At 40.1% G+C, this 13,034-nt stretch overlaps 1 protein-coding gene across 1 annotated transcript; it reads right to left on the bottom strand.

Annotated features, from left to right (window-relative positions):
- Positions 1–186: 186 nt before the first annotated feature.
- slc3a1 (solute carrier family 3 (amino acid transporter heavy chain), member 1) lies at positions 187–13,034 on the bottom strand. The gene is made up of 10 exons (NM_001079435.1): positions 12,384–13,034; positions 9,811–9,990; positions 9,567–9,721; positions 9,069–9,194; positions 4,941–5,060; positions 4,247–4,371; positions 3,067–3,271; positions 2,754–2,930; positions 2,225–2,341; positions 187–721 (listed from the first exon to the last, which is right to left on the bottom strand). Exons 1-10 carry the CDS (start codon positions 12,817–12,819, stop codon positions 281–283), a joined length of 2,082 nt encoding a protein of 693 aa, NP_001072903.1. The 5' UTR covers positions 12,820–13,034; the 3' UTR covers positions 187–280.

Here is a 13,034-nt window from a genome sequence, read left to right as displayed (position 1 = left end):
TTTAACACTTGTTAGTAAGTGAATGTCAGCCAATAAATGTGAGACCTAGTTACACATTAAACTTATTGTCTCGAGTGAATAATCTCTTCATTATGCCGACCGTTCCATGTAAAAGCTTTAGCACTTGTTGAGAAGTCAGTCGAGACTTTCCCATCATTGTTACAGCAGAGAATAAAACATTATTAATAATGGGAATGTGGATTGTTTTATTTCATCATAAAAAATTGACATTTTCCCCCATTTCTATTAAAATCTGCAGACATAATGTTCTCTAAAAAATTCAGCAGCTGCTATAAAGCAAATCGAAGGCGCTGGTGTAGCAAGCTTTCTGAGAAATGAAGCATTTATCCTTGAAGGCTTCTTTGACATGTACTGGTTTGTTTGTCTTGTATTCCAGTATTAGTCCTTCCCCAGGCTTTGTCTCAATGCTGCCTGTGTTTACTGCTTTCCCCACCCTAGAACCGTCTGTGCTTAATCGGATTTTTGCTTCGGCGGGAAGATCCGGCACTTCCTGCCTCATGTTTATGGTCGATGCGCCTCCAAAGTTGAGGACCATCATGAAGACTTTGTTGAGTCCATCAAGTTCCCTCACGTATGCGAAAACATTCAAATCGCTCCACGTGTAGCACAACCATCCCCTGTGAAGGGGCAGTTCGTTGTTTCGAAGATTGTTTAACTCCCGATACAAATTTAGGGTTGAATACTGTTCGTTCTTTTGTGCCTGGGAGAAGGAAAACCTTGCTTTATTTAGGATGTTATGGGTGGAAATACTTATTGCAAAAGCCTAGGAGAAACCTGTTTATTTTGGGTCCCCAAGAATACAAATTCCAACTCATTTAAGTCACTTTGACTCCTTTCCTTTTATATACAAAGAAATGTTACTTTCTAGTGCAAACGTTTATGAAAACTCTGTTCCAACCCAACTCTGCTAAATTCTTTTTCATCCTACAGAACAAAGGTATACTCAGTTTCTTCCTATGGGAAGATGATTGACATTTTCCACATTGGGTTGAATATTTTTTAAGGTGGCCATACACGCACCCATATTATTATACAAAACAAAGTTACATATAATTGGTGCGTTTATGGTGGAAGACGAGGCGACTGATATCAGCAAAGGCTTGGATATTGGCCATTTTATCAATCAGGCATTATTCCCAATGGTCATGGGAAAGTAATTGTAATGTGTATCGTCTCCTTTACCCCAACATTGTATATGGTGAGCACATATCCAAGTGTAATTGGGGTGGGGTGCTAATCCTCAGGAGAAGGCCCATTAAGCAACCCATTAAGATAATTTCTTAGTAATTCGTTATTACCAACCATAAAATGGTCTTCATCTGGGGCAATAAAGATAAAAAAGGTAGAAAGAGCAATTGTACAGCCAGAGAATAAATAACTGTATTTGTAAACTGTTTTAATGCAATATTAGATGGCGTGTGATATAAGATACATCACAGTGTAGTAAAGCAGTTGATGATTACAGGTATTTATTCTAAGGCTGTAAAATTGCTCTTTCTGCTTTTAATTCTTTTTTTTCCCTGATGAACTGGAGTGTAGGGTCCCACCGGGCTGCCACCTCAGGGCCCTCCTCCTAATGTCTGCCACCACCCCCATCCAGCCGCATTCCTTTTAATTGTTGGGGAGTTGGCTCAGGTGGGGGAGAGGGAGTCGCTCAGGCAAGGGAGGGGGAGTGGCTGGCAGGGGAGCTGGGGAGCAGGCTTGGGTCGGCAGGTTTGGCCCCATGAGGATTGAGTCCAGCCAGCCCAGTCCGACCCTGTATGGTCAAAACACATAGGTTACTTTTTACTATGTAATTTATTACTAATGAATTATTACCTTTTGGTACTTTACATATAAATTTGGGTGTGCAATTCTTTTGATATTTCTGAATATTTCTTATACTGCACGTTCAAGGGCTTGATCATATTAAAATTCTGATGTCATCCAAAGGAGCCTATGCCCTTTTGCACCATAAAAACCCTTTGTAGGAACTCTTCTGCTCAGCTGGCCACCAATTGGACAGCCCTGTTTTCTTACAAAAACCAAACTAAGTAACTGAAAGTAACTGAAATATCCCAGGAACTGGATTTCTGTATCATTTTATTTTGAAGACAACATTTTGACAACTGTTTTATACTGTATTAGGCCATGTTTCTATGGATAAATAGGCCCTGGACTATTAGTGGCAAACACATTATGATAAGGGAATGTGGGTACTTACTTCAACATTAACTGCCTCGTAGTCTGGATTGATTGAAAGCCATGTTTTGTTAGCACCACTGAAGCCAGCATTTTCACTGGAATCCCACTGCATGGGGGTCTTTTCTGGGTATTCCACCTAAAATGAAGGAAAAGGGAATATAAGCGGTAGGGGGGAAAAAGGGGGAATTAGGCGGGGTAGTTGGGTGGCATGGGGGCTGTTTAGTTGTAGGAACAAAAAACCATGTTTGCCAATCTGTCCAGATGTGACTTTTGGGTCTCACAGGGGGTGGGTCAGAAAGTTAAACAATTTGCATTCTAGACAGTTTGGATAGCCAAGGGAAGATGGTGATTTGTGGGCCAGCAGGTCCAGGTTGGATTTGTGGTGGGAGAGTCCAGGTTAGGCAAGGGTCTACCAGATTCCCCCACAGGACTCTACTTTGAGCATTTTTGGTTATTGATATGGGAAGCTCTGCTTTTATGCAAGATTCTGATATAATTCAGTTGGCAACATGGTTTCCTTTATAATAAATTCATTCCCTGTTACTTACTGGGTTGTATTCTTCAGGCTTGTCTGTGTCGACATTTGGCGAGCCGTCCTCCATTCCCAGTTCCTCACCATAGTAAGTTGTAGGGGTACCAGGAAGGGTCAGAAGGAGCATATTCATCACATTGATATATTGTCTCCCAACACGAGATGAAATGCGAGAGTAGCTGGGGCCTCCCACCTAATCAAAGAGACATGACCGGATGCAGATTATTCTAAATAAAAAGGCCTTACAAAGAAGAATTCTGCCATCTGGTTTTATAAGTGAAATTTGTTTTTTAGTCAGACTCTAGAATGAAGTGTATTTATAGTTTTACCATCCAGCTGGGCCACTTTCCCGATGGCATGGATTTCATCCACAGGTCCACGTTGGAAAATATAGACAAGCCATTTAAGTTTGTCCTACTTAGATCCAACAGGTAGGAGTTGAGTGGAAAGTCGGCTTCCTGAATGAAGGAGTTTCCATAATACAGCATTGTTTTGTCAATAGCCGGCTGATCGTTGGATTCTGTACCCATAAACCTGAACAAGGTCAAAGTGAAAGTCAATAAATAATATTGTGCAAGGAGGACGTCAATTTATATATATCCCCCACTAATGATTTGCCTTATAGATATATTTATTTTACTTTTATTTGTCTAACCTTCTATGACGGAGCTTTTGATCTTAACTGTGCCTTAACTTAATATGTCTCACTGGTAGCCTTACCAGGGCCCGTCTCTACTGCAGGGCCCAATCTAGACCATTGTAGTGGTGCCCCCTAGACTGGGTGTTTTTTGGCTGGCAGGTCACAGGGGCTCTAGGGCTAGGCAGGCTAATGATGACTGTTTCTCCCTCTCTGATGTTGGCTATGCTGTTTACCTCTCTCCCTTGTGCCATTGGCCCCCAGTATTTCATGACACAGTCTGTCCCCCAAGAATTTCATGCCATGCTCAAATTTTATCTCTAGAAATCCCCAGTAACTCTATTCTTCAGATGGCTGTGATTTAAACAATATGAAGTGACATCAAAGTCACATATTGCAGATAAGTACCCCATGGGGGGCAGCTGGTGTTGGGAGGTATGCCAGTGTGTGTGCCATGCCATGGCAAGGCCATCAAGGAGAGGGTGCTGCAGTCAAGAACCCCAAGATGGAAAAGTGCAATTCATTTGTTGTGCCCAGATCAAGGCAAGTATCTACATGCAAGGGATGTTTTATTCACTAGGGCCCCATTTTACTTGTAGCCAGGGCCCACCACTCTTGGGGAGTCTAGGTGATCAGGGGAGGGCCCTGCTATCTTAATAATAAAGGGTCCCGTGATTACCTGCCCAAGGCACAATAGGTTCATTCAGCATAAGGCCAACTCTGACCACAAACTCCTTATAAACCTAGATAAGGACCTCAGAATATATATATATATTTTGCTTGTGAAATTTAAATTATGAAATCATTAACATGTTTTTAGATTTCTGGTTCCTCTGCCAATGCAAAATGCTGTAAGCACCAATAGGATTTACCTGTACCGTCCCGGTTCTCTGCTATATTTATTAATGGTTTGGCGGAAGTTACGAATGATGTCGTGCATCCCAACCTGTGTGGTTGTATAGTCGTGGAAAAGTTCAGCATAGTTTGAAATTGTGGCCTAAAATGTAAACATACAACAATTACTTTGATATTCGTAAACAGAGGAACCTTTAGACAGGACTAGGTCTCCCCCTTCTGAAATAGGTACTATTTATTGTACTTCTGAGCGTAAGGCTTCCATGCTGTATATCTACTTAAGCCAGAGTTAAGGTATTCAATTTTTGTTTCCCAATATGTTGCTATAAGCTATTGTTTTCTTTTCTAAAGAATGATTCAGGTACAAGTCAAATATTTCCTTCCAATTTGGCCTTTCTTCAATTAACTGGCAGACCATTAGCGTCTGTATGGGGCTGAAGCAATGTTTATTCCCCTACAATATCTGTCTAGAATCATTCAAATATCAATAAGGTCTACATTTGTTCTTACCCTTGATTATTAAGGTCTGGCTGACCAAACTGACCAAAGAATCAACACACCTAAACCAACACACATAAAACAAAAGATCAGGCTAATTGATAGACTGATCTTGACTATACAAAAAAGCCATTGCCATAAGTATATGTATTCCATTAGTCAACCCCGTTACAAAACCCCATGTGGATTCAAAAATAATTACTGTATACTTACTGGGTCTTGTAGTTTGTTAACCTGAGGTTCATCTCTAAAATGTTCGGCTTCTAAAATAAATTTGGCAGAATTTATGGTGAATCCATCGACGCCTTTCCCCAGCCAGAATTTGATTATATTCTATGGAATAAAAAATTAATATATAAATACAACTGCATTATCTGTAAGTTTCCATGTTTTCCATTGGACCAAAAAACCTACCATTTAGATAAACTAACACACCATATGGCTTAAAGATAAGTACATCATGAGGGCTCATTTACTAATGCAAGATATGTTTATGAACATTTCTCTATACAGGTATGGGATCCGTTATCCGGAAACCTGTTATCCAGAAAGCTCAGAATTATGGAAAGTCCGTGAAATAAAACAGCACCTGTACCTGATCCCAAATAAGATATAATTACCCCTTATTGGGGCAGAACAGCCCTATTGGGTTTATTTAATGGTTAAATGATTCCCTTTTCTCTGTAATAATAAAACAGTACCTGTACTTGATCCCAACTAAGATATAATTACCCCTTATTGGGGGCAGAACAGTCCTATTGGGTTTATTTAATGGTTAAATGATTCCCTTTTCTCTGTAATAATAAAACAGTACCTGTACTTGATCCCAACTAAGATATAATTACCCCTTATTGGGGGCAGAACAGCCCTATTGGGTTTATTTAATGGTTAAATGATTCCCTTTTCTCTGTAATAATAAACAGTACCTGTACTTGATCCCAACTAAGATATAATTACCCCTTATTGGGGGCAGAACAGCCCTATTGGGTTTATTTAATGGTTAAATGATTCCCTTTTCTCTGTAATAATAAAACAGTACCTGTACTTGATCCCAACTAAGATATAATTACCCCTTATTGGGGGCAGAACAGCCCTATTGGGTTTATTTCATGGTTAAATGATTCCCTTTTCTCTGTAATAATAAAACAATACCTGTACTTGATCCCAACTAAGATATAATTACCCCTTATTGGGGGCAGAACAGCCCTATTGGGTTTATTTCATGGTTAAATGATTCCCCTTTCTCTGTAATAATAAAACAGTACCTGTACTTGATCCCCAACTAAGATATAATTACCCCTTATTGGATGCAAAACAATCCTATTGGGTTTAATTAATGTTTTATTGTTTTTTTAGTAGACTTAAGGTATGAAGATCCAAATTACTGGATCTAATTAATGACAGAAAAAGAAGGATGAAAGCGAGAAAAAATTTAAACTTCCATGTTTATGTGACAAAAAGCCATGTGATCTTAAGGGTTCGGATTCGGTTCAGCCAGGAGTGTGGATTTAGCCAAATCTGAATCCAGCTGAATAAAGCTGAATCTTGGCCAAATCCGGAACCAAATCCTGGATTTAGTGCATCCCTAGAACACAGGTGGCACTCCTATACTTGCACCGCATTTTTTGTTGCTTCCACTTCAATTATGTAGAATCCTGGGTGGAGAGCACTGTATTGTGGGTAAACAAACATGTAATTTTCTACCTTGCATAGGTAAATCTGTTCATTACCTGTGCCAAAAACTAGCGGCGCCTGAAGAGTTATTTCCATGATTCCTTCTTGGAAAAGGTGGTGCAGTGCAACTTTGCTCATAACCTTTAATCAATACTTGATTTCAAGGTAATAAATGATAATTTGCAGAGACAGACAATCGGTGTCATTCTCATGACTTAGTTAATAATTATGAATCTGAACAATTTTTATAGTTTCAAAGGTTCCTTGGACAACTTGTCATTAACGTTAACAGAATGACGGGTCGTAATTACGGCTTCATGCAAAAGCCATCAAGTGTAAAGTTCCACAGTTGGAGAAGTTATTGACATAACTGCTTAACAAGCTGAAGGGTGAACTTATTAACCTCTCTCAGATAAGGCTGCTGCGGTTCTGCCAGAACCATCACTCCTTGCTAATGATAGGTGGGAACTATTAGATTTGTGAAGGAGACTCAAGATACAAGAAATGCAAAGACCCTCGAATGTCAAACTATAGACAGAAATGCACATTTTTTGAAAAATGAAATAGAAACATGGGAAATAGAAATTCTGAAGACAAAAATTCTTCCAAAAAATTGCTCGTTTGGCAAGGTCACCAAACAAGCAAATCTTTCCCTCGATGTGCCCACCTCGGATGGGCGATATCGTGGTAATGTGATCGTTTGACCCTAGGGCCAAATGATCACATTGCAATGAAGGGGATAGAAATATTGGCCAGATTTTGGTCAGGAGGCCTGTCGGGGGCCCCATACATGAGCAGATAGGCTGCTGAGTCAGTCTTAAAGGAACAGTAACACCAAAATATGAAAGTGTTTTAAAGTAATTAAAATGTAATGTACTGTTGCCCTGCACAGGTAAAGTTGTGTATTTGCTAGAGTAACACTCCTATAGTTTATATAATAAGCTGCTGTGTAGCCATGGGGGCAGCCATTCAAGCTGGAATAAAGGAGAAAAGGCACAGGTTACATAGCAGATAACAAATAAACTCTGTAGAATACAATAGTGTTTTATCTGTTATCTGCTAAGTAACCTGTGCCTTTTCTCATTCGAATGGCTGCCCCCATGGCTACACAGCAGCTTACTTATATAAACTATAATAGTCTTTCTGAGGCAAACACACCAGTTATACCAGTGCAGGGTAACAGTGCATCATATTGTAATTACTTTAATATGCTTTCATATTTCGATGTTACTGTTCCTTTAAGGAGAATCGGCAGTTAAAACCTGCCTGTGTATGGCCACTTTTAGTTTGCCAAAAACAAATAGACCGAACCAGTCACAGGGCCTCCTCCTCCAAGTACCAGAGAAGCAAAAGCTGACCCAGCGCTGAAGACTTTTGCCTGGGACTCTAAATACATTTATTGGACATTAGATAATACTTGTATGTTTTTTGTAATACATTTTGGCATCTTAAATGCAGTTAAAAGCATGTGTGGATTCTAAGGAAGGTTGGGATGGGGCTAAGCTTCTGCCAACCTACTGCAATGGATTTCATACAAAGCACAGGAAGGAGATTTTACAGTATACATAGAACTGGTACTTCCATGTGTTCTTGGAGGTAGTTATACATGGATTTGCCGCTGTATTTGAATTACTGCCATGTGTTTGCAGATAAACGAAGGCCAAGAATCAGCCCCTACGCAGGCATTAGCCTTTCCCTGTGTCTGCACCCAGAGCCATTGTGTTATCCCAAGTGCAGGCACACGGAGCACATTTTGGCTCTTTGGAGCTAAAACCCGTGCCGTGGGCCTGCACCCAGGCTAACACAGTGGCTCTAGGTGCAGACACAGAAAAGTGCTGATTTTTGGAATGTGTTTATCCGCAAGCCGAGAATCCGCCACATGTGGCATAAACTTTAGTCGTGCAGAATGCAGTTAAAAGATTACTAATGTATCAGCTGATAGTTGTTTTATTTGGACTAGCAATTTATTTCTTTACAACAGCTTCAGATTCTCTCCTCAGGTCCAGCAGTGCTGGTTTAACAAAGTTAATAACACACTAAAGTGATAAACAACGTCCTTACAGATACAGTAGCAGTGAGATTCAGTAAGGGTAAGGCCCCACAAGGTACACTGTCAGCCTGCAGGAAAACGCAGGCCAAGAATCAGCCGCTATGCTGGAATCTGCCTTATTACTTGCCTGCCCTGAAAACACTGCTTCAGCCTGGGTGCAGGCACACGCGGAGGATTTTGGAGCAAAAATGCATGCTCACACATTACCGCGCCAATATCCGCCACATGTACCTGTACCCGGCCTGACTGATTCCAGGTGCAGGCAAGAAAGAAGTCCCTGTGTGTCATTAGCCTAAAGCTGGCCATACACAGGCAGATTTAAGTTGGCAGCTTATCCACCAAAGTAAAGGTAATAAGTATAATCAGGGCTGTTGAAATAGTAGCCCAACGGCCAGATCTGGCCAACCCATTTCCCATTGAGCACCAATGCTATTTGTATATCATAATTTTGATATAATTTTGTCTATGAACATGTAATATAAACTACAACAATGCGCAGTGCACTTTTATGAACTACTGACTTATTTATAAGAAGTGTGAGGTGCAAGGAGAGGGAAAGGTGCCGGCCAGTTGTTCTGACTACATACATCTTACATGGCTATTTAGACACTACTCACTAAAATTTCTTCGTGTACATCTGGATTGTTGAAATTCAAATCTGGCTGCTCCTTCCGAAACTGATGCAAGTAACATTGGTTTCTGGTAACATCATACTCCCATGCACTATCTCCATAAACACTGACCTGTAAAATGATATTAACGGAGAATACATTATCAATGGAATAAGCAAAAGTAACCAGGAAACCATAGTCTGCAGACCCTACTGGGCCATACAGGGCCACAGTGTAACCATTTCCAATGTATATTTTATCTAATAATGTCACATTTAGTTTTCTTGTTCCCCAGGTACCCACAGTTATCCAATCCCATAGATGTCAAATGCCATTTTCTACCTGACATAAAAAAAACAATGGAATGTGACCCCCCCAAGAAACCCAACATGATGGAACCAGAGCCTACTGGGTCAAGGGCCCATTATGTCAATAGCTTAATAAGGCACAAATTCTAAATGCTCTCTCAGACAGCCATTGATAATGGAAAATATTGGCGCTTACCCAGTTATTTGGAGGTACCCTTACACCACCAACTTGCGCACAGTCATGCCAAATGTAGTAATCCGTGTATTTATCAGTACGATTCCTACTCAGTTGAAACCACTTGTGCTTATTGCTTGTGTGATTCGGGATTAGGTCAATTATTAGTTTTAAGCCTAGTAAAGAAAGGGAAATAGCAGCAGTTAAACTAAAAGCACAGACCTTTTGGTTGGTTTTGGCACGTACTGTATCCGGAGAAGCTCACCTTTATCGTGCATTGCCGAGATCATGCTGTCAAAGTCTGCCATGGTCCCAAATGTAGGGTCAACCTCCATGTGGTCATCAACCGCATAATTGAAATCTTTTAGGGATGACTTGTAGAAAGGCGCAACCCATATGTTTTTTACATCAAGATAAATAAAGTGATCGATTTTTTCTTGTACTCCTGTAATTGACCAAAATGGGGATTCAGAGGAAGAAGTGATCACCAGGGGACCCCCCAAAAAATATGTTAAGAGGGTACTATCATACAAGATAGACAATTTGCATTTGCTCCTCAAACTCACTTGCAACATCTGTAGTCATGGGAAACTGATTTACTTAGCAGTAGCAGTTCAATCTTGCTTTATGGCCGATACTCTGGATAAGTCCATAACTGGACATTGTCATTGGTGTTCTATAGCACAACTTTTGTTTAAAACACTCCAGCAATTAAGCTGGGTCCAAATAAGCAACCAAGTCCTATTGTATATTGACTGTTTTGCTGAGGAGCAAGCTACAAATGGAAAGTGAGCTTGGCCAGTAATACAGTATATGGAGATTGTAGCCTATGAGAGATCACAGCTCATGCCCTGGTTGTGCTCCCTGCACTCTGTTTACACATCACAAAGTTAATGCACCATCCATTACTCACAATTGACACTTGCAACACTCAACAAGTCACTCAATGTGGCCATATCTGATGTAGCTTGCAACTAAGTTTAGCCTTTGGCTGGCCGTGTGTCACTGCTGAGGTCTCAGCTAAGATTCATTCTCCCAGTATATCGTATTTATGGCATGGCTAATGGCCAGCGGTGCAGACTGGCATGCCAAAATATTTCCAGAAACAATAAATGTCACCATGCCCTGCAGCTTTCTCTAAGCAAATATCTTAGCTGACAATTGTGGCTCCAGCTGCTGGAGTTCCTGGCAACATTTTCATTAACTTTCCCAGTATCTAATTTTCATGCTTCGCAGCATACATTCATAATTGTTTTTGTAAACCAAGTGGGTCTTATTATTAAATGACCTCTGTTTTTACCTTTCATAAATATGTACAATTGAATAGAAAGCTCTGGAGTTCCACTCTAACAAACCATGTTAAACTTTATAGACACGCCCCATGGTCTTTTCAATATATTTGTTAGAGATTCGGAAGGCTGCACATGGCTATCATATATGTGATAGACTTACGGGGTAATATAATAAAAGGTACAAAGTTTGCTAGAGGTCTAGTAACCCATGGCAACAGCAGTGAGCATTTACTGGAAAACAATTATCCAGTTGGTTGTGGGTTACTAGACCTAGAACTTTTTCCATTTATCACTGCTGCTTTCCAATAAAAAGCAAAAAAAGGCATACATTACCGGTAATATAAAAACATGCATTGCCTCTTCCCTATCAATAAGTAAGTACAGGTATGGGATCCCATATCCTGAAACCGTTATCCAGAAAGCCCCGATTTACAGAAAGCCCGTCTCCCATAGACTCCATTTTAATCAAATAATTCAGAATTGAGAGGGCAGAACAGCCCTATTGGGTTTATTTAATGGTTAAATGATTCCCTTTTCTCTGTAATAATAAAACAGTACCTGTACTTGATCCAAACTAAGATATAATTACCCCTTATTGGGGGCAGAACAGCCCTATTGGGTTTATTTAATGGTTAAATGATTCCCTTTTCTCTGTAATAATAAAACAGTACCTGTACTTGATCCAAACTAAGATATAATTACCCCTTATTGGGGGCAGAACAGCCCTATTGGGTTTATTTAATGGTTAAATGATTCCCTTTTCTCTGTAATAATAAAACAGTACCTGTACTTGATCCCAACTAAGATATAATTACCCCTTATTGGGGGCAGAACAGCCCTATTGGGTTTATTTAATGGTTAAATGATTCCCTTTTCTCTGTAATAGTAAAACAGTACCTGTACTTGATCCCAACTAAGATATAATTACCCCTTATTGGGGGCAGAACAGTCCTATTGGGTTTATTTAATGGTTAAATGATTCCCTTTTCTCTGTAATAGTAAAACAGTACCTGTACTTGATCCCAACTAAGATATAATTACCCCTTATTGGGGGCAGAACAGCCCTATTGGGTTTATTTAATGGTTAAATGATTCCCTTTTCTCTGTAATAATAAAACAGTACCTGTACTTGATCCCAACTAAGATATAATTACCCCTTATTGGGGGCAGAACAGCCCTATTGGGTTTATTTAATGGTTAAATGATTCCCTTTTCTCTGTAATAATAAAACAGTACCTTGTAATTGATCCCAACTAAGCTATAAATAATCCTTATCTGATGCAAAACAATCCTATTGGATGTTAATGTTTAATTGATTTTTTAGTAGACTTAAGGTATGGAGATCCAAATTACGGAAACACCCCTTATCCGGAATACCCTTGGTCCTGAGCATTCTGGATAATGGGTCCTATACCTGTATTCATTTTATAGTGACCTATGTATCTATTTGTTTGCTGAGTTTATAACCCCTTGTAACAATATGCTGTAATAGCAATGAAGACAATGTATTAATAGTGTGAATTTACAGATAACAACTGATGATTACCTTTGAGGTCCCCGGATCCATCATTGTTGCTGTCTTTGAATGACTTTGGGTACACTTGATATATAGGGCTACGCTGCCACCAGTCGAGGCACTTTGGAGAAATGGCTATGATTGCGATGGTGGCGGCGATGATTGCTAGGGTAGCGACAATGATGAGCCAGAAGATAATTTCTCTAGCGATTCTGTAGCACGGCTGATTGGAGAACTGAAGGAGAACATCCTTTGGCATGCCGGCGTAAGGCTTCAGTGGTGGTGCGTTTTCAGGGATTTCATCAATCCTTACAGAGTAGATATGGGTATCCTCTTCTTTGCTGTTCCTTCTAATTTCCACTTTCTCAGGCTTCCCTTCCTCTTTCCCATCGTGGTCGGAAATAAAACCATTATTTTCATGGCCGGCTTTCTGCTTTAATTCCACTGAGTTGGGATCTTCCTCCATGGCTAATGAGGGATCGCCTGACTGCTTTGTCACGTTGGTGTTGCTGAAACCAGAATTTGCTAAGCAGAATGGGTCTTTACAGAGCCTTTATATACAGTTGCTGGGGTCAAGGTACACTGAGACAAAAAAAGACAAAGTTCAGGTAATCATTGATTTCCCACAGCAGCATAATGAGCTTCGGAGATGTGAATAAACCCTCTTTTTTTAATGCAGTT

This window comes from Xenopus tropicalis, chromosome 5, assembly GCF_000004195.4.
Source record: "Xenopus tropicalis strain Nigerian chromosome 5, UCB_Xtro_10.0, whole genome shotgun sequence".
Taxonomy (NCBI): Eukaryota; Metazoa; Chordata; class Amphibia; order Anura; family Pipidae; genus Xenopus; species Xenopus tropicalis.
The sequence above is the reverse complement of the archived record's forward strand: the minus strand, read 5'-3'. Positions and strand labels throughout refer to the sequence as shown.